The sequence below is a fragment of the Chelonia mydas genome, chromosome 4 (genome assembly GCF_015237465.2).
Source record: "Chelonia mydas isolate rCheMyd1 chromosome 4, rCheMyd1.pri.v2, whole genome shotgun sequence".
NCBI classification, from domain to species: domain Eukaryota; kingdom Metazoa; phylum Chordata; order Testudines; family Cheloniidae; genus Chelonia; species Chelonia mydas.
In genome coordinates, this window is record NC_057852.1 from 122,736,900 (window position 1) to 122,764,360 (window position 27,461).

A 27,461-nucleotide genomic window follows, 5' to 3' on the forward strand; every position below is an offset into this window, starting at 1 on the left:
AAAAACACCAGATGACCTGTGGTGTGAACACTTTTCACAAAGCAGTCACTCTATATCTGACCTCTCAGTCCTCATCCTTAAAGGAAACCTGCACAACACTTTCAAAATACGAGTGTGTGAGCTTAAATTCATAACTCTGCTTGACAGTAAAAATTATGGTCTTAATAAAAACACTAGCTTTATGGCTTATTACAGCAATCTGTAAATGCACTAACCCCCTTTTTTTGTCCTATGACTACAGGGGTTTTAATGAGCCACTTCACCTTGGATGGTCCCTTAGCACATATTCTAACTACTTATACTAAACCATCTGTTCATTCTTGTATTTAGCTGTGATACTCTGAATACCTTTCCCAGACCTGAAGAAGAGCTCTGTGTAGCTCGAAAGCTTGTCTCTCTCACGAACAGAAGTTGGTCCAATAAAAGATATTACTTCACCCAGCTTATCTCTCTAATGTGCCTCTATTCTGGCATATACAGCCAGGTGTTGTCCCTGTGCTAGGGAATTCTCTGGGGCTGCTCTGCCTCTTTTATCATATTGCTCCAATTCTTTTTCTCCTAGTTTGCTGATGTGTCAGCACTTCACTGTTATTTAGGAAACATGGTGGCGTGACTATCCCTTTTTGTCTCTAAAGGGCAGCCATCAGTGGTACTCATCTGTGAACTGATTGTGAGAAAAACGCTGTAGAGACTTTCTGCCAGGCACTCTCTTTCTAACGAGTCAAGTACATCCCTGACGCAATGCAGTCTGTGTTCACCTGTCCCCAACTTGCTTCAAGCCCATCTTTCTGGATGCTGCTGCCAACTTGCAGAGCTGGGCAAGAATTTATACATTTGTGGTATTACAGATATTTCCCCGTATTTATGTTTGCTAAAAGATGTAGGAATAGTTTCTGGTGTCACACAAATATTCTTCTATAGCATGGACAAGCTTCAGACTTCAAAGGAAAAAGGCCCAAGTCAAAGTTTTGAACCTGGGCTCAGGATAGGTAGTATTTAATATAGTCCCATTTTTTTAAGAGCTGAAGTATGCACTGAATACTATGGAATATAAATTTGTGTACAGTGATCTAAACCAGATGTCACCATTCTTAAAAAGGATAAATACACAGGAGACTGAATGTAATAGGTAGTCAGTCTTTTCTTTGTCTTCTGCAGGAGGTTTTTGTAGTACAGGTATAGGTTCCCAAGTCATCAATCTTCTTGTTTTACTTCATAGCCAGTAGGCAAACTTTGACAATAATGTAATTTAATTAGGTGGTTGGAGAATGAGGTTCCATTACAACCAACCAATCAACTGGATGGTATATATGGTGGCTCTTGTTTATTCAGGGTCATGTTTTAGGGCTTGAAAAAAATACCAGTTGCCTACTTTTTAGAAAACTAAACCTATTAAAGCTAATAAAAATGACAGGGTTTCACCAATGTGGTCCCTGATAAGAATTCAGAGAATGGATAAGGTTCTACACTGTCCCTTCCTATGGTTTCCATTTTTGAGTTATCCTCCTACATGGTTAGCTCCAGTGACCCATCGCTACTTTTGCTCAAAGCTTTCTTTCCACTGAATCCATCCCTTGCTGCAGAATTGTGCTCCAAGCAAAAAGCTTTTGTTTTTAAGAAAAAACAAATTTCTAGTTGTCTGGTTGTGAAGAAAAGCTTGAAAATGTGAACCAAGCATGAACTGATGTAGGGTTGTGTTCCTGAGTCTGTAGACAGCCTGAAACGTTAGCTCAAGAGATGTGAACAGCACCACTCATTTCAGTGGGTGTATACACTGAAGCTAAAAGATCATTTTAATGTCAACATTAAGTTTTTCATTGTTGATCGTTTTAGAAGATTTGTCCAGCCAATGTGCTTATGCCTCAAACCCAAGCCACCTCCTAAACCTTTCCAAATAAAAAGCCCCAACTCATCCTTATCAAGCTGCAAAAACTGTTCACCTTCTTTCCAGATTGTTTCAGCCATGCAGATGCATGGACAATATAGAAATCTGCTGTAGAACACTGAAAATGTAGGGAGAGAATGAAATTAATGCTACTATTAAAGTAAATAACACAGGGGCTACTGCACGGATTGTATGACTGACTTTCAGAGCTATTTCACTACGGTCCACCTCTTTTTAAATTAAATTAAGCAGCTACAGTTTTTCCTGTGTGCTGTGCCAGAGTAACACACACTCCACAGACCTTGCTACAGAATTTAGGTCCAGGGGCCCACATGAGGTCTTGTGTGTGTCTTTAAGGCCTGATCCAAAGTCCTTTGAAATCAATGGAAAGACCCCTTCTGATTTCCAGGGACTTTGACTTATACTCCATGCACACAGAACAACTTGCAGAATTGAGGCCTTAGTGAGCAAAAAAACGGTACATCTACCATAAAATGTGCTACATATATATATCTTTTTGTTGTTGTTGTTGCTTGCACAATAGAAGCACGGAGGTCTGCTATAGATAGAGAACACTACTGAATGTTCAGTTTTTAGCTCTAAGGCACTAGACTGTAAGCAACTATTTCACATATCTCATAGCTATCAGAATGTTCAAGTGCAGCACACTGGGTGCCTTGCCATGGTACAGTGCCTTAGTACTAAGAGTTTCTCTTCCCTCTTCATTAGAGCGAAATTGCTATATAGCTGAAGCATATTGTGAAATTCGAATTCGACTTGGGATTCACTGTAAAATATTTGTTGGAAACATGTATAGGGAAGGCAAAAAAAATAAAAATAATCAGGACTTTTTCTGACTGGGGCCTGGACTCTTTGTGGCTGAATAAATATGGAAAAAGTAGAATGTCATGCTTTGAAAAGCAAAGTTCATACTGTCTTACATTGCAATTAATCTTTTTTTTAATTGTGTCTAGGCCACAACTGAGTTGGTTTCTCTAGAAATATTTCTTATTAGCATTGATTGATGCTTTCCTTTTACTTACAGAATACTTTAAACAAAGATAATTTTATATTTTCATCGGCACAAAATAACTTTAATTAGCCTGTAAAAATATTATTAGAACCATAAATAGGATATATTTGATACCTCTCCTTTAAGAAAAAGTGTTATAGAATTTAATAGGGATTAAGGCCCTCATTCATCAATGCCCTTGAGCACAAGCCTATCGTTGGGCAGATAGTAAAACACACACACAGAGAAAGAGTAAGGCAATTTACAGCAAAACCCTTAGCACAATACATACAGTGTGACCAGGTGTAAAATATTAGTTGCTATACAGAACGATAACTGTATTGATTAAAAAGATGTTAACTGCAGGAGCAGGCATAGTGATTCAATGAAGAAAAGGCCTGATCCTGCAACATGTAAAGCTTTTACTGACTTAACTCTTTAGGATTGGCCCGTAAGTCATTACAGGGTAAACATTCCACGAATGATTTCTAAAGGTGACCTGCATTTTAAAAAAATTATATGAAGTTACATTTAACAAGGAATGAAAATACTACATATTTTCAATGTGACCAAGTTCACATTGCTGTAACACTTCCAAACTCAGTACCTCTTCGTGAATCTCATTTCATTATATATGTAAGCGGGGGAATAGTCCTGGCTTCTGCACTACCCCGGTGAAATGGGCTAGCGAAAGGATCTGAGTCCTCGCTCCCACTTCCTTTACCCAGTGGCCTCCCTGCCCTTGAGGACTCCCCTTCTACTCTCCTGTCTGGCAGAGTCTTCGTAACCCCAACAAGGCTGGGCCCAGTATTCCTGGGGGGCTCGACCCCCAGCCCTCCTGTGGTCACTTAGGACAGGGGCTAGGGTGTCCCCACTCCAGGGTACTCTCTCTGCACTGGGTACTTCTCTGACCCACTGACCATTACATACAATTTAAAGCAAATGAAGTTATTTAATCAACAATTAATTTTAAAAAGAATAAGGGAAAATGAGAAAGGTTAAAGGAAACATTCAACCCGCTCTGTGGCAGGGAACATCCCAAACAGCGTCTCTGGAATGTCAGGGCAGTTCACAGTCTGTTCCTTGTAAGTCCCAGGCCTTCTTCTCAGGCCCTGGCTGTGCAGCAGGGATGCTGTGGGTTGGACACTTGCTGTGCTGGTGGCCACACGCTCTAGGTGGCAGGGCCCTTCTTCCCAGTGTTGCCCCTGCCCTGTCAGGGTTACCAATCCCCCTTCGAGTCTGGCCTCCAGAGCCTCTTGGCTGAGGCATCTCCCTGTGTTGGGCCCGCTGTCCAGGGTCCCCCCTTGCTCTCCTCAGCTGCTCATGACACCCGGCTCCGGACTGCTCCAGCCCTAGCTCCAGCTCCACTCTGTCTAAGCTCCAGCTCCACTCTGCCTCAGCACGGCTGCTGCTCTGCCTCCAGCTCCCTGGGCTGCTTCTTTGGCCCCTCTGGCTCTGGTTGCTGCAGCTCTGCTCCCAGCGCAAGTCTGCTGTCTCTGAGCTGTGCCTCTGGCTTTGGGGCTGCAGCTCTGCTCCCCAGCTCAGCTTGGGCCCCTGCTTTCTCCTTAGCTCGGCCCCAGTCTGTCTGACCCAGGCAATTCCAGCTCACACGGAGGACAGTACCTCCCCGGCCTCCTGACTCCCTGATTAGCCTGCCCGCCCTGTCATTCAGGCTGACCTGGAGCATTGGCCTCTCCTCATTGTTCCGAGGGACTGTCAGTCTCAGGTTCCTGATTCCCCATCGACCCTTCCCTCTTTTAGTACTGGGAGCTAGCAACTAAAACACCCCCACTGAATGTTAGTAAGGGGCAACAGTCCCCTTACATATAGCATAATGTAGGATTGCGGCAGGCTTTACGTGTGGAAAAAATAGTTTAATACCTAAGAGGTGGGACTGGAATTAGGTTGACAAATAAATACAGTACTATTATCCAGAGTTCAATAGTTGTATAGTATTGTTTCCCAGAGCTACATTTTGAGTTCTTTGTTGATCCACATTCTATGCAGTAACTCCATCCTCTGTAAACCAAACTTTTCGATACCAAAAGATATGGGTGCTTTGCATGCAAACAAGGGCAGAATTTGGTCCTTCGAATACACTCTAAGGCTCTGTCTGGACTAGAAAATTGAACCAGTTGGTTAGGACTGGTTTAAGCACAAAAGGTTCATTGTGTCCAATCTTTAATTTAAAACCCATTGCAAATTGGTGTCTCTTGCCCTCATTAGTGCTCCTCTAAACCATTTTGTTTGCAATGCACTCTGACTCCTCCTCAGTCCCACAGGTATCTCGCAGTTCCCAGAAGATTTCCCAGAAGCAGTAGATTTTGGGACATTTCAAAAGTCCCTGTTGTATGTTGAGATAGTGGGAGGACTAGTTGAACCATTTCAGCTAGTCCACATCCACAGTGGCACTAAAATGGATGAGACTGAAACAGTTGGAACTACAGTAGTTCTTAAACCTGCTCAAGAATGCGTGTAAACTAGTGAGAGTACTTTTGTGTGTAAACCTGAAGTGTTTTACCAGTATTCCAGTGACAAAAACAAGTTCTTGGAATCATAGATTTCTCTAACATACACAAGACTTTTCTGCTTAGTCTAATATCCCACTGCTTGATGTGCTAAAAAGACGTTTTTAAGATTTTGGGCCCATGTACACTGGGAGAATTTACTAAACACTTACAAAACTTGTTCAGTTAAACCAATTTTAAAATTGGTTAGAATCAAGGTGTAGATCCAGCCTAAAGGGGCCTGGCCCATTTTGTCAGAACCAGTTTCAAGAGTTGAAGTGGTCTTGAAAGCAGTTTAGTAAAAACAGCTCAGGCCACCACAAACTACCTAAAACCACGTGTACACTGTTGCTCCTACCTGATTTTGAAGTTGATTTAGCTGAGCCAGTTTTTTAAAAGATTTGAAAATTTTCCCAATAATGCTGTCACTCAGTGCATATAAATAACCAAATTGATGGCTGAATAGTGTTTGGAGTTCTTTGTGTTGTTTTTTTACAAAACCTGGGATTTAGTTTAATAATTGTTTTTTCAGTTCTGACACTTTGGTAAGAATAATCTGTTTCATTACAATTATCTAAACCTGACGTTTGCATGAACCTTGTTCACATGACAATATGTAGTTTATTTGTCCTTCGTCATATGCACACACAGTGTGTACTCAAATTTTGATGTGAAACATTTATGGCTGAATTACATGAAAAGCCATCCATGATATGGATTTACAGAATTCTTCAACTGATGTTCCTTGACCAGTAGATTGGAAAGGTACAGCTGTTCATAACATAGATATTGAAAAGCCATGTACACTTGGCCATTGCTTGGGGTCATTGCTTTACCTTTATTTTATGTAAACATGTATGTACATTTGTCAGAATAGTTTAACCTTTTAGCATCAGGAATACGTATATATTGAATACATTAGAAAACAGTTTAAGGAGATCCCAACTTCCAGGCATTAAGTTGGTTTCCAACCAGTTAGAATCTCATTTATGTGGAGCTGGCTCTGAACGTATCCATGCTTTGGAATACTTATCAAGATTATTAAAAGTGAAGACATTTTAAAAATGTAATATACTTATTGCTGTTAAGGTCATTTGTCGTTTTGTATTTTTCTCACTGATCAGTGAAAAGAGTCTAGTCAGTTTCTGTTAGTTTTTCTTTCTGGTTAGTATGCACAAATGCTGCGATCTCTGAGTTGCACATAATACAGAGGAATAGATGCTTTACAAATAAATAAATAGATAAAACTATTTCCACTGGAATTAGTGTGTATTCACTCAGAGAGCAAGTAAGCTTAGTAAAAAGGTTCCATTTTTATATGAGTTTTTCTGGATTAACAATACAAATCCCATTTATTAACAGTCCTGTATATTTCTACATAATTTAGCTACTCTTAATCTATTGATTGCTAAAGTACAGTTTATTTAACTTTTTACTGCACCACTTTGTGTTCTAGTCTCATCTGCTTCATTGCTGCTTCTTCCTTAATCTCCACTTTCCTGATGTATGTGCAAAAATCCTGCTGGTGCATCTAAAGTCTGCTACTTGCACACACAAATGATTGTGTGCAAAGTTAGAAAATTTCCCTTTTGAAAATGTTTCCCCTAGTTTCATCCAAGAAGCAAATTGTTAATTCAAAAAAACAAAACAACCCCAGACACCTTTTAGAGGTTACAGATGTATAGATGATAAATCTCCCGGGTTGAAAGTGTCTGCATTTGTAGAAGTAGACTCTAATAATGTTATTTAACCTTTCAGATTGGTTTAAAGATCAGAATCCGGGCCCTGACTCTGCAAGCTGCTTAAGTATTCCTGTGCAATGGGCTGCCCATGTTTAGAGTTAGGCATGTGCTTGAGCAGGTTGTTGAATTTGGCCCTATTCATGGGATCTTTTCCCATTTTTAAAGTTTAGATTACGAAAGTAAAGCCTTGTATTTAAACCAAAGATCCCATGCACAGACAGGAAGTCTTGTGGTGATCTTTCTCCAAAGACATCACATTTTTCAACAGCGTTCTCCTTTCCTGATTGGCTGAAGGAGGAAAAATTATCTCACATTAGCACTTTTTACGATTATGCCATTTTAGTTCACACTTATTGTATTAATTATTCATATATGTTATATGTTAATCTCTGTGCAGTCAATAAAAAGTAACTAATACGTGTGATGTATCTAGTCAGACATGCAGTACTATAGACGTCATATGTTAATTATCTGTATTTTAATAGTTCATCTGTCATAAAAAGTTAAAAAAAATTGTTCTATGTTTGTCTTCTGTCTTTGTTCATGCAAATTACATGACCTTTTATGCATTAATAAATTGTGTTAGACTTTGTTAAATGTTGATGTTGAACACTTATTCTAAATAGTAATAAAAAAAAGCAAAGTGTAAGCAATTTTTGTTCAGAAGCATATAATTACCATGCTAAGATGGTTGGATGTACTGCAGCATGTAGCAGAATTTAAATGAAAAGTTATATCTTTGCAGAAAATGATTATTTATGGCATATTTGTAATTTTCATTAGTAATTAATTATTATTATTATTACTGCTTCTGGTGGTCTTAGGCAGCTTTAGGATCATCAGTCTATTAAGACTTTAATCTTCTCTCATGTTAAAAAGGCCCATTCATGCTAACACATGTGAAGAATGCTGATTTTAATTTCTCACTGAGATAAGACTGACAGAAAAGGGCACAAGATTACAAACATTGCTTAAGTAATTACTTGGATATCCACGTCATTGTAAAGATACATGGGAACTTCATATTGCTTCTTGTTCAATTGTATGTACAAAAAAGTAGGAAATATTTATTTTTTTAAATGCAGAAATATACTCTTGGAATGTTTTGTTTTATCACTTGGTTTGTTTTAGGGTTCTAAAGTAAAAATATTGAACAAACTGTTTTACTGCCAGCCAGTTGGTGAAAGAAAACACAGAATGCTTTAAAAACACACACAGAATACCAGCTTATAGATGTTTATCTTTCTTTTTACTGATGAACTGGGTGGTGTTTAATGTAGGAGGCAGATTGTTGTAGGTAGAAGTGTTACTTACAAAGGAATATTGTAGTAAACATGACAGAATATGCCATAGTTGTAACTCCTCATTTTCCCCTTTTGTTTTTAGTGCAAACACCATTCTTGATGTATGGTGAAAGATAGAACATATATATATATTTGGAGGGGTATATTTTCCCAGGAGATAGGGCACAGGAATGGGAGTCAGGAGACATAGTGCTCGATCCAATTCCGGTTTAAGTCAATTGAAAAACTCACTCTGACATGAATAGCAGTTGGATTGAGCCTGTTTTCTCTTCCTGGCTCTGCCACTGATTCACTTTGTGGCCTTGGCCAAGTTAATCCACATCTCTGTTTTTGTTTCCCCCCTCTAAAATGGGGATAATGATTCATACTCACACTTGCAAACTGCTTTGAGATCTAGATATGTAAAGCACTACAGAAGTGCTAGCTATTATTTCAAGTGACCTGAAGCTTTGGGGCCTGAAGCTTTGACAAAGGGAGAGGAAAGGAAGCCATTGTTGTTGAATCAACTTCTGTACAGAAATCCAGGCAAGCAGATGGTGTTTGTATACAGGATATGCTATCACAGAGTAACTTTTCTACAACATTCTTCATTTTTAATAATTTCAGACGGGCTAAACTCCGGCTATATTTGGAGCAGCTAAAACAGCTTGTGCCTCTTGGGCCAGATAGCACCAGACACACCACTCTAAGTCTGTTGAAAAGAGCCAAGATGCATATCAAGGTAAAAACAAAAATATCCATCCATACTTTGTTTTCTTTAAAATAGAACCTTCAGGAATATGTATTGGTTGAAAAGGAACTTTTTTTTTTTTTAGTTTTTTACAGTAAATCCACATGTAGTATTTCTGATCTTCCCTATATCCACGTCTTTATTAAACACAGTGGTCAGACGTTTGGCTGCGTGTGTTCTTTCAGTATGCTGTCCCAGCTCTGCACAGATAGCGGAGACAGCAGACTTTGACTGAACTGCCCAATAACCACAGACTCAATTCGTAGCGAAGGAACTTGGTCAGGTTTATTGTTGATGAAGCACGGGATTGGTGTCTTATACTTGCTACAAGTACACTGAGTGCATGTATGCCTGTGACAACAGACGCAGCTCAGTTAATGATGGGACTTTCCGCTGTCCCCCTTGGCTGGCCAAAGACACTCCCTCTGAGGTAACCTCTTTATACACCAATACAAACAAGTTATGTATTCCTTCTGTGGCGTATCTAGGTGTCACCCTCTGACATATTTGGGTACCACACATTGCCTTGTACCTATTGGTTTAATCAAAACATATTGATCCATCATGCTGTCATCCTGACCTTATCGTTAAGATGGGTCAGCGTGTTTCTGTTATCTTTGAGGAATGTACTAGTATCGGGTTTTCTGGTATCACCCTTTTGGAATGTGTTTGTGTGTATATTCTTGTATCTAGCACTACTTAGGAATATATGTTTCTGCAATATCAGTTCTGTTCTTGCCAGATTCTGTGAGCAGGGCCTGCCTCTTGTTCACAACTTAACTTTGCTTTATACCTAGGGTTGCAAGGCATCTGGTTTTTGACTGGAATGCCCGGTCAAAAAGGGTCCCTAGTGGCTCCAGTCAGCACTGCTGACCGGGCCATTAAAACCGGGTCGGTGGCGCAGCGGTGCTAAGGCAAACTCCCTGCCTGCCTTGGCTCCGCGCAGCTCCCAGAAGTGGCTGGCATGTCCCTGCGGCCCGTAGGTGCAGGGGTGGCCAGGGAGGCTCCGCACGCTGTCCCTGCCTCGAGCGCCGGCTCTGCAGCTCCCATTGACCGGGCACTGCGGCCAGTAGGAGCTGCAGGGGCAGTGCTTGCAGGTGTGAGCAGCGCGTTCTGCATAGAACCACCTGGCCACACCTCCGCCTAGGGGCCGGACATGCTGGCTGCTTCCAGGAGAAGCGCAGAGCCAGGGCAGGCAGGGAGCCTACCTTAGCCCCACTGCACTGCCAACCAGGAGCTGCCTGAGGTAAGCACCGCCTGGCAGGAGCCCACACCGTGAACTCCCTGCCGCAGGTCAGAATCCCCTCCTGCACCCTAACTCCTTCCCAGACCCCAACTCCCTGCCCCAGCCCTGAACCTCCTTCCAGACCCCACATCCCCTCCTGCACCCCAACCCCTGACCCCAGCCCTGTGCCCCCTCCCACACCCAAACTCCCTCCTGGAGCCCGCACCCCAGGCCTGTGCCCCCTCCCGCACACATACTACTTCCCAGACCCTGCTCCTGCACCCCAGTCCCCTGCCCCAGCCCTGAGCCCCTTCCCTGACCCCAGCCCTGAGCTCTCTCCCACACCCAAACTCTCTCCCGGAGCCCGTACCCCAACCCCCTGCCCCAGCCCTGAGCCTCCTCCCACACTCGAAACCCCTTGGTCCTGGTCCCAATCCAGAGCCAACACTCCCAGCTGGAGCCAGCACCTGCTCCCGCACTCCAACCCCCTGCTGCAGCCCAGAGCCACCTCCCATACCCTGAACCCCTCATTTCTGGTCTCACCCCAGAGCCCGCACCCCCCAGCCAGAGCACTCACCCCCTCCCATACCCTAACCCCCTTTCCCAGCCCAGTGAAGGTCGGGGAGAGTGAGCGATGGATGGAGGGTGACCGGAGTGAGTTGCAGGCGGGGCTTCAGCAAAGGGGCGGGGCAAGGGTGTTTGGTTTTGTGCAATTTGAAAGTTGGCACCCCTATTTATAGCAGCAACGCTTTTACTCCTACTTTAGCCCAGGCCTCGGACCAGGCCTTAGATGCAAGGCCTTATGTCTCAAGCCCTCTGGATCAAGTATTGTTTCATCTGAAGTAACACTTTAAAAATGACCTTGCAGTCCCAAGCATATAAAATGTTGATTTCTGCTCAGTCTCTGCTGGTTTATACTCTGCCTTATAACCATAATGCACAAGTCAATAATGGCTGTTCTCTGATTTTTTGAAAGGCTGGGGGCAGGCAGGTATGCTACTGCACTGCTGTTAATTTAAAAGACAACCCTATTCACGGCTGAAATAACTGATGGAGTGGAAAAGCTTATTATTAGTAGTAACGCTATGTGCCCTGTACCTTGACGGTCATTAAGAAGAAACTGAAAGATGGCTTCTGCTTTCAAAATATTTTTTTATCTGCTATACTAATTGAGTATAACAAAAATTACTTAAAAAAAAAATCTGTTTTTATGTCCAGTATTATAGTCATTCAGCTGGTTCATTCTAAAGTTACAGCAGAGTTCACTGTGTAATGAGAAAAGTGTTAAAGGGAATATAATACTTTTTAGTAAAAATGTTGAAATATGATGGAAGAAGCCTGCTGTCATACAGCATTGTATTAATTATGCAGCTAACAGGAGTGGAACATATAGTTTTTGTCAAATATTGTAGATGAAGTTAAGCAAAGCCATCCTTGTTAGTAATAAATATATTAGGGAGATCCTCAGCTGGTGTAAATCATTATAACTCCCATTTCCTTCAACAAGGCTACACAAATTTATACCAGCTGAGAATCAGGTCTCTCGTAGTTTAGATTAAAGTGAATGAAAGGCCGTGAATGCTCTTTTTGTTCTGGTCTGCAAGTGATACTACCTGTATTGGGCCTTTGTACTACAGAATTCAAAACAATTTGCTTTGAAAAGTGACAAGTTTGTGTGATTAACCATGGAAACATCATTCAGATGCCAGTAAAGCAATAAATGCCCTTTGCTTGCTTTGTTCCTTGACCACACTGAACATTATGATTAATCTCCAATTTTTGGAAAGTGAATAGTTTTTCTTTTTAAAGAGTTAGACCGAACCTATTCCTCTTGAATGGCCACTGGATTTCTTCTCTCCAGCAGGTGTAGAGGCTTTTCAGATTGTCAGCACTACTTTTCTGAAGACTGGCTGGAACTGTTCTTGTAGCTGCAATGACAGTCACACTAGTGCTTGTCTTCCTTCACTATTGCTAAAATGGCAGAATCACTTTAACAGATTTTGAACATTCCCTTCCCTTCCCCCAACAGACCTATATTTTCACTGAAGTACTGGATAGAGTTTTCAGTCTGACTGTGAATCAAGAGTTAAAGTCAAAGTGTTCCTAAGAGCTCAAGTTTGTGGCAGATAAGTAGCAGCTGGAGAATAAGGAAATCTGATCAGCTGGGCTCAGGTAGTTTGATAAATCAACAAGTGTAGGTGGATTAATCTCTCTTCCAATTGGTATGTTGTGTGTATCTATGTATAATATATATATACAAATGGTGCCTGGCCTTGGACAAGTCTTAATGTGAGGCAAATGTCCAAGATCAACAGTGCACATTATTCCTTCCTTCAAAAGGTCAATACGTCTATTTTATGATGGCTACTCTGAAACAGCAGGATCTTTGAAATCATTCAGGATGGCAACCTGCTGTTTGCTCTACACTTTCACGAAGCACTCCCCTCTAGAAAATCAGGCATAAACAAATTCATATGGTGAGCGAAGAGTACTTCCAGCACCCATGGTCCTTCCTAATAAGTCTCTTGAATTCTGGTAATCATGTGAAGGCATGTAAAGTGGGAGTTTTCTATACATACCCTTACTGCTAATTCCTGCATCATTCTGGACCAACTAGCAAAAAGAATGACATATTTTTGATTGTTAATGGAGTTGGTCTCTGAGGAAAATATATTATATGTACACGTGAAAGGTCTTGATTTGTGGATATTTTTTGCATATGATTCCAAATTTCTTTATATTTACTTCCATGTTAGTGTAGTATCTTCTTCCGTTTTTTCCTCCATAAATGACCTTATGTGACTTGGCAAAAAGGCTCAAGACAAAATGGCAGAAAATAATTGACATGAATAATGCAGCCATCTATATAAGCAACACGGTACAAATGTTGGGGCTGTTTTTCTTTTGAGTATTAACTGATCAGTAACTTCTCTTATTAAAACTAGAAGGGAAATTTTGGGTAGACAATAATTATCTTATTGGCTTTTTGTCTACGACATTTGGCTTTACACCTCTATTTCATAACAAATGTATGAACAGTACATACCAAGGAGAAATTTGGGGGAAAGCAAATAGACCATACAAGTAGAAAATTCACCATTAGCAGACCATTTCCAATGTAATGATATTGCAGTATTGCCTAACTAATGAGAACCTTAAATAGTAAAACTTCTGTGACCTGTGTTACGCAGGTCAGACAGTGATCAGAATGGTCCCTTCTGGCCTTAAAGTCTATGATTAAAACCCCTTTTACACCTAAGGAACCATTACATTGTGACTGAAAACTGGTTCTTGCTTGTTATTTTATTCTGTATTAATCTAATATGGTCTGTTTTTCATTTCTTTTGTTAATGATTAGTAGAGTGATTTAAGTATTTCCCAGCACTAATGTAACAATAATTGGGTCTTAGTCTGAGAAAGCCTTGCCAGTTGCTCAGCTATTTCTAAGGGATATTTTCAAAGCATAGGTGTTCTATTATGGGCCAAACTCACTGCTGGCTTCCGCAGTTGAAACTACTGAAGTCAGTGGAACTAAAGAAAAGATTTTGGCCCAACATATATGTTTGTTTTTTTAAAAAATATTACATATATATGAGAAACAGAGATTGAAATATTTTGAAACAAGTTACTTACATTTTAAAATTGGTATATGTTAATGATTTAATTATTTATTTTTCACCCCCAAAGAAATTGGAAGAACAGGACCGAAAAGCTCTAAATATTAAAGAACAATTACAGCGGGAGCACCGCTACCTCAAACGCAGATTGGAGCAGCTATCCGTGCAGGGCATGGAACGTATCCGCACTGACAGTATGGGATCAACAATATCCACTGATTCTGAACAAGGTAATCTAACAAGAGCGGTCTCCTGGTTTATTAAAACTTTGGACCAGCTTCTTCCACCCTTACTCAAATTTAGTAGTGTCTTATGCTGCGTGCTGTCCCATTGGAATCTGTTCTATTCTGAGTAAATTCTTATGTCATCAGTGGGACTAATTACAAAGTAAGGTTACTACTTCACATGAGTAATGCAAAATCTAGCTGAGTGTATTTATGATAAATCAGTAATCAATGCAAGTATTAAAAATGAAATTTACTCCAATATAATGGATTATTGTTAAGAACTTTTATTGTCTTCTGTATTGCACATTATAATTTTGTATTAAAAATAAGATTGTAAATATGTTTATTCTAATATATATTGGTAACATATTAGAAAATGTATTACAGAGTAGATGTATTGTAGTTAATATAATCCATGACTACAGCACATTTTCCAAATGCTGTTGCCCATCGTACTTGAGACTAAGGGCAAGATCCATAGCTGCTGTAAATCTTTGTGAGTTTATTGAAGTCAATGGACCTATCCTGATTTTCACCAGTTGATGATCCAGCACATGTTCTAGTAGCTCATTTATCAGTTTCTACAAGGGGATGTGAGCAGCACTGTAACAAGGCAGGATTGTAAAGGCAGTAAACCATATAGAAATGTAAGAGTTAGAGTATTGGCAACTATCTAACTGAGTGAATAACAACATAAATTCCTCTATGCCATGATTTTAATGACACATTGTGGGGACTATTCTCTCCTGATTAGTGAGATGAGTTCCCACTAACATTAATGGGAATTTTACACCTGCATCAAGGATAATATCCCCTGGTAGATATTTATCTTCTCTGTTACTTCTTGTATTACATTTTTTATTTTGGCTTGAAGTTATAATGAAGGATATAGTCAGTGTTTATTTTCTTAAGAGGTAATTATGTCCTTTTTGAAGACAAGTCCCAGTCTTGCCAGCTGTGACTTAAGGGTGGCATGTCAAATTTAGCTTTTTTATTTCCTGGTTTTGATTACTTGCTGTCACAAGTTAAATTTATTACTTCAATAATACTTTTTGTGTATAAGTAACTGCAGTGCAGTTTTCTTTATGCCATATGCATGTACCATACTGGTGCCTTGGACTTGATCCTGCACCTTTCTAAGTCAGCGGTAGTATTGCCATTGACTTCACTGGGATTAGTGTTGAGCTCTTGGAATTAGAGGTAGACATCCTCGGTCAGGATGATAAGAGTTCAGTCCAAAAGTGGTCCCATTGGAATGAATGGGACTGTTTGTGAAACAAGGTGCTACTTGTTGTGAGCAAGAATGTCAGAATCTGACTCTTCGTTAGGACATTTCTTCAGATGGCTGCTAAGTCTCTAGTACTGCTTGTCTCCTGGTTGTTTCATGTTCTTCCTTCTCTGGATAATAAGCAGAGCTAGTTGAGATTTTTCAAACAAAAAAACTTTAACTGAAAAACAGCCTTTTCTAAATCAGAAATCATCAGAAAAATGTTTTCAGTTTTTCCACGGAAGCTGAAAGACAAAAAATTTAGTTCATTTTTTCATTCATCAGTTTATCGTCCCCTCCCATAACCCTTTTTTCAGTGGCAAAATCAAAAAAGGAAAAAGGGAGAAGGAAAATTAAAAAAAAAAAAAAAGATTTTCTTTTAATAAAAAATTGAAACTTCAAATAAACAAAACATTGTTCCACTTTGAACCCCGTGGAATGAAAATTTCTGAAAATTACTAAAATTTTGGCAAAAATGTCTGGTTTTTGACCAGCTGTAATAATACATTCAGAGTTTTGTACTGCCACTTAGTATTTGTATTGCATGCATTTTTGTCAGTTTTTTTTAAAATTTAGCATTACATGGTTAGAGTTGTTTTTGTGAAGGATTGGTAAAATGGGCATATCTTCCCTTAAATTATATTGCTTAATAGACTGTTTTATTTCTGTGTAAAGCATTAGTCAGACCAGAAAATGCTTGAAAATTTTGTCCAGGATGATATTCACCACCAAAAGTTTGGGCTTGTGATTCAAAGTATTAGTCATACAATATGGATTTTTCAACTCTATGGTACCTGCCCTTGTTAGTTGTTATTACTTAAACTTGTTACCAAATGATGGATTTTCAGTGGCTTGTGTGAAATGAGTTGTTGGTATCAGTCCAATTCTTAGGGGACAGATATACCACAGCTGTCACTAGCTGTCACCTTTGTTGGTAGTGTCAGCAGAGACAGCTAGTATTAAATTGTCTTGGGAGCTAAACTATTATTTTTCAGCCCTAGAGATGATCTTTCCACATCGTGAGATGGTCTCTTCATACCAGGGTTCGGGACAGTATGAGAGAGCCTTTAGTGCTGATGTCATGTTGTATTTGTTATGTGGATAAATATGTAGAGGATTTAATTCCTAGGGCTGTCGGTCTGGTACTTTTCACTAAGACTGAATTTAAAAATATTATTTGGGAAAACTAAGTGTGGTTTGAGTTTCACATTAGGCTTTTAATAACATGTTCAATATCAGCCCACAGTAACTGACTGTATTCTCTACGTTTCTGAAAATCTGCCTTTTGTATTTCATTTAGAAGTAGACATTGAAGGAATGGAATTTACACCAGGTGAAATGGACAGTATTGGAAGTGCCAGTGATGTTGAAGACCACTACAGTTTGCAAAGCAGTTCAAGTGATGGTGGCTATACACATTCCCGCAGACTTAATGCCAGGCTCTCATAGTGCCTGAGTTACCAATTCAGCTCAGGACCATCTAACTGAAGCACTTATAGAAGAAAATTCCAGAGGTGTCAACTGCCACTCTTCCGGGAAACCCCAACCACAGCACTCTGAAATGGAAGTTTCATACCCACGGTTCCCTGCACTGTAACCACAATATTCGATATTGTAAATCATGGTTTTGCTGCAGAGAACTGTGGTTAGGTACAGTTGTGACTTAAAGCTAGCTTGATGTAGCCATTCTGCAAATTTTAAAAAATCATATCATTCCATGCAAGAAGTATTAAATTCAAACTGTTGGAAGCATATGATGGCATAAGGAAGTTTAATAAGAAAATCATTTTGATTTTGCAGAAACCATTTTCAAATATTGAAGAATAAATGGAATCTATGATGTGTTAGTGATTCAAATCTATAAAAATTCAACTACTTTTTTTTCTTGGTTTTTTTTCTTCATGAAAAATTATTAATGCTTTATAGCAGGCTGTAGAGTATAAATTCTTTTACTAGTTGTGTTTGAGAGAGGCAGACAGAAAAAAATCTCCAAATCTCAGATGATCTTTAGAAAAAAGATCATATTTACAAGTCACTACTGTACTTCAAAATGGAGAGGAAAAAAGCCAGCTCTAATAATGACTTCATGTGGGATTATCTCAACTTTCTTTTGCTTTTTGCATTCAGCATCCAACCAGCAGCAAATCATTCTCACCGTGATAACAGAGCTAGCACAAAGCAACATTGCAGTGTTAACCTGTTATCATGGAAGAGATGACTTTTGAAACATTTCGGTATTTTTTGTAAAGAATACAGAGCTCAAATGAGCCAGATTTTGATAATTTAAACCTCTCCTTACAAGGAATGTTTGCTAATGTTTCTTTTTTCCTATTTATAGCTACCAATACATTTTTATGGAAGGCATGGCTTATAATTACAGTATTCAGCTAGAGGATAATTAATCATTTTTTCTTCTTTTGCACGCTATAATTGCATTTTCTTTTGTTACATAAAGTGCAAAAAAATAAAGTGTATGCTGTAAAACAGCAAAGTTTTATTTAGTACTCATCAAGCTGTTCACAACATATTTACCGAAATTGTAGCAATACTACGAAGCTGTATTTTAATACAACTTTGGCTTAGTGAAGTCATTAGAGCTTGGCTTGCTGGGTAAGAAAAATGGACCAGTCTTTGCATTATCTGTATAAAGAAGGTCTTTTAAAAAAAAAGAAAAAAAAAAGAAAAGAAAAAAGAAAAAAGCTACAAACACTTCTAGAGAAGTGATTTTAGCAAGTGTAGTCTATATTTCCTGTAAGAGATTTTGTATTATATTTTCCTAAATGTTCTCATTTACTTGTATAGGGAGGGGAATGGTACAGACCCAAACCAGAGTCTCAGGGACTCTTCACCCTTGTCATATTGTGCCTTGGTGACCATTTATGTATGTCTCTCCTTTTTCATTGTTTAAAGGCAACTAAGCTTTGTTTCTTTCAAGACCCTCTGTTTGAATGGTCAGTTGTCCATCTTATTACAAATGAAGCACTGAGAGTTATAAATTCTCTCACATCCAATCAGTGTGTCTTTTTAGTACAATTATAAAATTAGGTTTTGGTGAGAGGGTTAACCATTAATTACATTATACTTCATAGAGGCCCTCCCTTTGATTCTTCAGCACAGAGATCTACATTTTGTTAGCTTTTTGAACCAGGGTCTCTGTGAGACCAATATTAAATGGCTATGGAGACAAATGTATTGTATAATGCTATAGGATGTCTAACTGTGGTACCATTTTAATATTCAAATATAAAAAACTCATGACATACTGACCATAATGATCAAAACAAAGATTCAGTTGTTCTTTCAACATTAGACATATGTGCCCTCCCTTTGGCTTTTACAACAGAGAGTAGAAATATGAATACATTTTGTGGCAGCTTACAATCCTTGTTTGCACTCTCGCTTACTGCTTGGAACTTGCCAACAAGGAAAATGTATACTTTAAGGTTACATAACCTAATTTATGGCCATCCGTACTTTGGCTTTGGGGAGGGGGCCTAAGGTTATAAACTCTGGCAGCTGAATAATAAAAAACAACAATTAACCTTTTCTGTAATGCAGGTTTTGGTATTATGTTATACACCTTTGCATATTACTAAAATCCTCATTGTTGGGGAAAACACACAGCAATATACTCATTGTGTGTAGCTGACAAGCAGCAAAAATTACTAGCTCCTTTGGTGCATATGTAACTAATTTCCAAATCTGGAAAAATTAAGTGTTTACTTTAACACACGACTGTTAACGGGGGGGAAAGGCTAGTATATTGTTGCTGTTCATTTATTATATAATGAACACATTCATAAATTGTAAAGTGTTTCCTTTTGTGACAAGCAGCTCTTGCACAGAACCTCCTAATAAAAAGAGATTTGAAACTCACAGAAGGGGAGTAGAGATTTTAAATCCAACATTGTTGTACCTTATGTTGATCTGAAGTTCTCCTTTTAAAGATGAATGTGCTAATTTAATGAGTTCTTCCACGCTGGGTATCCATGGCTTTGTAGATCTTATATTTTCAATAAAAATTACTCCAATAATCTGAATGGAAATAAAAAGGGTTTTATTTGTTTTTACTCTTTTGCATATTATTATGGTAACCATTATCAAGACAAAGAAATATGGTATCATTTTCATGGAGTGTTTGTCTTAATTAAAGCCTGATGTAATATGACACTTTCAGAGATGGGACCCATTCCTGCAAATCCTTCCTCATAGAAGTAGTTCCATTGAAGTCAATGGCACAACTGATGTACTATTTGCATGAGTAAGGGTGTGCAGGATCAGACCAATAGCCCAAACAGTATCATTCCCATAGCAAAGTGCTAACGGCTCTCTCCATCTCCCTTTGATTTCTGTGGCGATGGATGGATTCCTATGATTCTGTTCCAAAACATTATTCTCCATCCTATTCAGCAGTGTTATGATATTACCTTATGGCATGGCAACTAGGGATGAATACAGTTTCCTGTTTTGCTTTGTTTTTTAAATAATTTTAAGGTGGATGTTTGTCATTCGTTTTGTGTGTAATTATTAGGGTTGTGATCAAAATAGTACAGCAAAAAAGGGAGGAGGGATGGGAGAGAGACATTTAATCATTTTCTTGGAGTAACTGCACCTAATCCAATCATCCTGCCATGTTGTGTTATATTGTTTTTAAAATTGAGAATATCACATTTCTAAGTTTCTTTCTTTTGCACTTTCTAAATGTGGAAAGTTGTGAGGTCTACAGGCGTATGGGGCTGGAGCGTCTCTCCCATGGAAGAAGGCCTGGAGGAAATTGCCATGAAATTTTCTTCGCAGAATTTTCTCAAATTGTTCCATAAGGAGACGAGGAGGTTTGACTGCTCTCCTACCCATGGAACAAGGAGGAAATTCTGCCTTCAGAACCTGCAGGTCCCAGGGTATCTGCAAGAGGCCAGGTCCCGGCCAGGATCTGTGCCTCTACACTTGTTCTGGTGCCTATTGTTCATCACCTCCTCAGCTCTACTTGGGTCACGTTGTGAGTATTTTCTGTACCACTGCCTGGGTGGGGCAATGAAAAAGTCAAAGCAGCTTAAGGCAGCATTTATTTTTTTCAGATTCCCCACAAGACTTAGGGGGACAATGGATGTCCCATCCTACCCTCCCCAGGTGTGTTTCCACAAATTAATGCATGGCTAACCAACCTACCCTCCCCTTTTTAGAAGAGTAAGATCTGTGCAAGAACTGGATACTGTATTTCCTTATGCAAAGCTCCTACTGACTTCAATGTGAGTTTTGCCAGAGTGAAGAATGCAGGAATGGGCCAAAAAAAATTAAATCTGTGATATGCCCCCCTCCCCCCCAAAAAAAGAAAAAAAAAAGAGTGATAGGGCTAAAGTTAATGTCTGGTATTTACAAAGATACTAAATGTTAATTTCTTATTGTAAAACTTTCTTCAGATTTGGAAGTATTGTCTGCTAGGACCTGGTACAACTCACATTTAAGTTAAAGAAAAGACTCTCACTGACTTGAATGGGTATTGGATCAGGCATATCAACTGCAACTTAATTTTTTTTGCAAGCAGGTAGTTTGTAACAATCTGGAGAGTACATATGACAAATGGAGAATTTTTTGTTTAATAAATATTTACGTGGTTTTTGTTTTCTTTTTTCCACAAGTTCTATCAAACCAATGTTATTTTAGTATTTTCAGTTAAAATGATAAAGTAATTAATCACAACGTTTTAAAAAACAGTAAGATTGTGTACATGTGAGTTTGGTCTACAAGTGTGCTCTTGTCTACTACACCAATGCTTGGTCAACTGTGGAATACAGTCCCCAGTTCTTTTGCAGTTGTATAAAACAGTATATACGGGTAGGACGAGTGATCATTTGACCCTTTTATCTATGTTAAATCAATTATTAATCTATTTAATTGTCACTGTTTTTTTCCTCAAAGGTCATTTCCATGTGCAAAATAAATTGCTTCTCAATTATGAACCCAGTCAGCACAATCACTGAACAAAGGATATTAATTTTATATACTTGTTTTGTGAAGTCATTACCTTATTAATGTTTAAAAACCAAATTTCAGAATCCTTCTTAATTATATTTATTTACTGCTAGAGGCCAGCGCCTTGTGTTTAAAAAAAATTGTATCAAAACATTCAATCCATCAATAATGTCCTTTCCAAAACTGAATGAATGAGATTTCACCAACAATGAATGTGTGTTAGTGTGGTTAGTGAATGAAAGGCAATATTCCTAATTGATAGCTCCAACAGAAATATCCAAGTTATGTGTACTACGTAACTGCTTAAAATGAAGGTAAAGTATAAGGTGGGACCTACTAGAAAGCATTTGGTCATTTGGGCCTGTCATTATCCTAAATTCTAGAAATGAATCCCAACGAAGATTCCTGGTGACCCAAGTACACCTATAGAAAACTTGGTAGTGAATCATAGTGAAGGCAGTCTAACTTCAGAACTTCAGCCTTCAACTTTGCATAGGTAATGTGGGTATAAAATATGGTAACATTCAATTTATGTGGTTTAAAGGGTCTGTGCAATAAGTCTTAATGGGTGATATTTCACTACATGTGAAGTACAGGGTAGGCACTGAAAAAGAGCCTCCTGCTGTGGAGGTTTATGTTTCTTGTGAAATTCTAGAGGTGTACTGGGTGCGTTCTGTGCCAGAGCCATTGGAATATATATCTGAAAAGGAACGCTTCATAGCTTCTAAGATGTATTATATTGTAAAGATTCATTTGTACACACGTACATGGTGCATGCTACGCTGTGTAGCACACGCTGAAAGAATTGTGTTATATTATTCTTTCCTTGTAATATAAATACAATTTTTATACTTGAGATTTGTGGTGGTTTTCAGTTTTAATTTTTTCTTCTTTCATCATTTGTTTTGTGTGTGTACTTTTCCTTGCAATTCATTTCACACAGGGTTAACAAACATTTTATAAAAAACTCATTGGTAAAAGACCCTTGCAAGTCTTCATGGTGGTGCTATAGCTAGTTTGGAGCTACCACTCAAAGTTCTCGGCTAAATATACTGGCCCAAATAAAAATGCTACCTAATTCCACTTTAGTCAATAGCATTACACCAGGAATTAATTAGGCCCATTATTTTAAAAGAGTTGGGTTTTTTTTTCTTAACATGTATGCCCAGAACTACCCTACAACATGCATACCAATACTGTATTTGTGTGAAACCAAACCAAACTAAAAAAATGAGACATTAATTTCTGCTCTAAATATGAAGAAAATATAACCACTTAAAATCATTCCATCTGTATACAAGGTATAACCAAAATGAGGCGTTAACACAGCATAGAAAGCTGTATGTTTGACTAAAATGTGTTTTTCTAAACTGAGCATAGACCTCACATCAAAAGTGGTAGATATCCTGATTAAAGACTGAGTTTTTGGCCTGCTAATATGAGAATAAAAATAAATACAGCAATTTAACATGCAAAAGCACATTGGTTATATCATTTCATATTGAATTGGTATTCAGCAATATGATCTCACTTGTCTTTGTTCCATAGTGAGTGCTTCTTACCTATATTTCTTGTGCAGGTTTAAGACAGATTTATTTCAATACATAATAATTTAGGTTTTAACTTCTAATGAATCACAAGAAATTTGTCAAATTGCAATTAGCCTTGATTCAGATCAGTTGTATATCAGACTGAGAGTCTTTGTTCTTCTGTAGAATCACTAAAGATTCTTACACAAAACATAACTGAACCTTCACAAACTATTCTTTCAGTAGAGCTTTGAAAATGCAGGTGGTGCAGAATGCGTACAAATGGCAATTTAGCAAATTACTAGATTATAATAAATAATTTTTAATAGAAAAAAGGATTTAATCATCTTAATTTGTTATTTTGACCTCCGCATATTTTGGGGCAGTACTAAGGTTAGGTGAGTAGTGCAGGACAGCTGCGGTAATAATGAGTAATGAAAGATAATGTGACAATACTTTCATAAACAGCATGTAGTTTGTGGATTGTACAGGCCTAATCTTTTAATGTATTTATAATTTGTTTTCTTTACAGTTAGGGTACGTTTGATCTCCCAATTAATGGTGGGCTGTTTCGCTGGTTAAATATTAAAGTGCCTACAACTTTGAAGTATTTATTAATTGGGCAAACAAACATTTTATACCACTGTGCAACTCAATTTAAATTTGAGAAAGAGCCATAGATGGTAGATTAGTCTCATGGTGATGTAGCCAACAATTTCTTTTAGAATAACCAGTTTACAGGGGTTTTAGTGCAATGTTTCAAATGATTTGCTCCAAATTCTATGCTACCTATAGCTTTTGTAATAACCCTCTCAATTCCACAATCCTTTTCAGTTTCAAAGGATACTGGTCCAGGGACTCCTCTGCCCCCAGGTGATTATGGGTTGATGGGTGAGCTAGGGATGGGGGCTGGTACTAAGGTGGGTAAGCAGGCTGGGTCTGGGTCAATAGGGTAGGGGCTTCTTCCCTCTCGTCCATGAAAGGCTCAGCTCCAAGACAGAGTAAGTGGCACTGCAAGAGGCTAGAAAGCCATCTCTACAGCTTTTTGCAGTGCCACTTCCCTCATCCCCCTCACTGTGAGGGTGGGGAATAGCTACTCTGCAATTTGATGCAAGCAGAGCCAAGGAAGCAGAAACAGAAGGGAAGGGGCAAGAAAGCAAGTTACTCTTCCCGTTCTTTGCCCTGGCTCCTAGTGTGTGTACAGAAAACATGTCAACTTGTAATGAACAAAAAGAAAAGGAGTACTTGTGGCACCTTAGAGACTAACCAATTTATTTGAGCATAAGCTTTCGTGAGCTACAGCTCACTTCATTGGATGCATAAAGCCACAAGTACTCCTTTTCTTTTTGCGAATACAGACTAACAGGGCTGCTACTCTGAAACCTGTAATGAACAAAGACCACTTAGCGATAATTAAAATGATTTTTTATTAGCCCAGCTATGGGCTTTACTCTAAACAGGGTCCAAGAGATTAACCCTCCAAGCACGCCAACTTCGTGCATCATGTATGGTAATTACACTAGCTAAACCAGTATCACTGGTAGTAAGAGATAGACAGGGTAAATAGGAACCTGAAGAAGAAATAGAATAATGTAAATGATGCCATAACACCTCTCCCTTTTTCTATTTACTTGTTTTTAGAGCCAAATTTTGCTCCTTACATACCAGTATAAATCAAGAAATTACCTCCAGATTTACACTAGAGTCTGGCTTTCTCAGTTTTTTTAGTTTCTCACTACCATTCTAAATCATATTGGTAAATATCTGTTACACAAAAAAAGTTTGTTTAATCCAACTGCACTAACATTTCAGGTTGGAAATCAGCAAACCCAATATAAAATATGGGCACATATATTCTGTATATGAAAATTTGTATCCAACAGCACGCAAGGAAAATAATAAGCACTGTGATTTTTTAGCAACACCAGAGTCTCAGCATTGAATCTCTATTGTTCCTGTAGATTTTGCTCACGGTTTGGTTGCCAAACTGTTTTACATAGTAAATGTATCATTATAGAATTGTTAGAGACCTCTTAGTAGTGCTACATTTATAATGAAAATGAATCCACATAACAATGACGTGTTCTGCACACCACATTACCAGATAATGGCTAATACAGCAAGGATCTGCTTCAAGAATTCCTTAACTACTGCTGTTTGCCTGAAGTTACAAGCTGATGTGGCTGTGAGCAAGAGTGACGACACTTCTGTTTGAAAAGGACTGCTGGGACAAATGCAAAAAAATAAGTTGCTAAAGTTACAAATAAGTTCAAAATTTTTATTTCAATGCTTTCATTTCAGTTGGTATTAACCATTGTTTTGCATAGTAAACATTTGAAAGCAACAAAAAGCCAAAGCCTTCAATGAGACAATGTAAGAAACAGCAATTGCTCTCACCTAGCACTGAACAAAGTACTTTATTAGAATAAAGAAAAGTATTATTCCTAAACCTACTTTCTCTTTCCGACGCAGAGCATCTACCTTGGACTTTCCCCATCCCCTTGCCTGCTTAGTTTCCTTCTGCAAGTTAAATGAAAACAATACACGTGCCTTGCCTTCATATCTGCTACCTATTTTTATTTACTCACCCTTTTTTCAAAGGCAATAATGATTGACAATTTTTCTTTACAAACTTCAGTGAAGATCATTTATGAGACTTGGAATGGAAATAAGAACACATAGTGGTTTTGCAATTGTATCCTATTAGTCTGGGAGTTTAATGAAGAAAATTCTCACTCCAGATGCAAGTTAGTGACAGAACGGTAAGGAAGGTGTCATTTGGTTCATAAAAATCTACAGAACCATAATTTCAATGGTGTGGGAATTTGCCCACCCACCTCCTTCCAGCTCCAAGATCCTCCAGTTGGTGGAAATTCTGATAATACAATGTCACTGGAAATGGGTCAAGTGGGGTATCAACTTTCTCACACAAACACAATGGTAACAAACATGGAAAACCTAGAACTATTATGTGGATATATATTTGAGAAAATGTTTAGAAGTCAATTGTTTTAAATTGTATTTTAACACATAGCTGCACCATATTTTATGTAGAGTTGCCGTTGCCATTCTAAGCACTGGTCTATTATGTTTCGTAGAGTGAAGATCTGGTCTCTGCATCCCCACCCTTTCCGAAAACCAGACTGCTCTTTTCTGAGAACGCTATCTATTGCCTCTGATATACGCTGGACTATGATCTTACACAATACTTTGCTTGGCACAGATAATAGTGTGATACCATGTCAGTTATTACAATCACTGAGAGTTCCTTTCTTTGGTATCTTCACTATAACCCCATTGGTCCACTTATCTGGCACTTTTTCCCTTTCCCAGACTGATGTAAATAGAGGGTCCAGGATAGACGCTGCTAATTTAGGATTTACCTTGAACAATTCTGCATTCAAATTATCCTTGCTAGGAGCTTTCCCATTTTTTAAGGCTATGATGGCTTGAATGATCTCTTCCTTAGTTGGGATGTCTCTGTTGATATTAGGATCTTCTTCTGCCTCCTAGATGTTTGCTTCCTCTTTAGGTGGCTCCCTGGTCAGCAATTCTTTGAAATGCTCTGTCCAGTGCACTTCTTGTTCTTTCTCAGTTGTTAGTGGGTGGCCTTGTTTGTTCCTGATGAGAGTGTTTATTGGTGTCTGCCATTTACCACTGATAAGCCACATCATTTTGTAGATGGTTCCTTGTTCATGGGCTTCGGAAGGAAACTAATTCCATCACCAGAGTAGCAATAAGATGTACACCTGAAGGCAAGCAAAAGCAAGGCCATCCAAAAACAACATGGCAAAGAGCTGTGGAAGCCAAGCTGAAAAACCTGGGGCACAGCTGGGGAACCACTGAAAGACTTGCCAGAAACAGACAGGAGCGGAGGAGCTTTGTATACCAGGGGCATAACAGGACCATGATGATGACACAGATGCACTCCTTACATAAAAATTAAAAAAAAACCTTGATCTCTGATAATCTTAGGGAACTTAGCCTTGACATTTAGGACTGAAAACCTTTAGTTGTGCCTACACGTCCTTCATGCCTTACAGCTACGGAACCAAGTGAGCTAGGATTAAAAGTTCAGGTTGCTGCTCTACTCTCCCCTCAGGTGTTCTCAGAACTAAGGGCATTGAGGTGTTTTGCTCCGATGGGAGTTAAGCACCGGCAGCCTCAGCTCCCTTTGTAGCAAACTTCTCCCATTTCAACGTGGAATCTAAAAATGACCCCAGTGGGTTCCTTATGCTTTGTCACCCCTCCCCCCACCCGCCAGGCTCCTAAGGCGGAGAGCCCTAAATCAGTCAGCGGCCCCACCTCCGCGAGACGGAACGCGCGCTGGGAAACGCCGTTTCCCTGCCATACCGGGCTGAAGGGGAAACCTTGCATGCTGGGTAGTTTAGTCGATGCAGGCCGCTGCGTTCTCCGGCGAGCGTTGCATTCTGGGTAGTGTAGTCT

General features: G+C 38.9%; 1 protein-coding gene and 1 long non-coding RNA gene across 5 annotated transcripts in view; one reads left to right on the forward strand and one right to left on the reverse strand.

The window, feature by feature from the left end:
• MXD4 (MAX dimerization protein 4) overlaps nt 1–22,342 on the forward strand; it is a 56,369-nt gene extending 34,027 nt beyond the window's left edge. For all 4 annotated transcript variants that reach the window (XM_007055977.4, XM_027818346.3, XM_037898224.2 and 1 more), the window contains 3 exons: nt 9,057–9,171; nt 14,093–14,252; nt 16,817–22,342. In XM_007055977.4, the coding sequence (XP_007056039.2) occupies nt 9,057–9,171; nt 14,093–14,252; nt 16,817–16,965 (424 nt within the window). In that variant the 3' untranslated portion in view covers nt 16,966–22,342. The remainder of the gene's footprint in view (nt 1–9,056; nt 9,172–14,092; nt 14,253–16,816) is intronic.
• LOC119566145 lies at nt 17,804–27,309 on the reverse strand. Its single transcript, XR_006290221.1, has 3 exons — nt 26,399–27,309; nt 25,117–25,239; nt 17,804–19,551 (listed from the first exon to the last, which is right to left on the reverse strand). It is a non-coding gene; the product is annotated as an uncharacterized LOC119566145 (long non-coding RNA).
• Nucleotides 27,310–27,461: the final 152 nt, after the last annotated feature.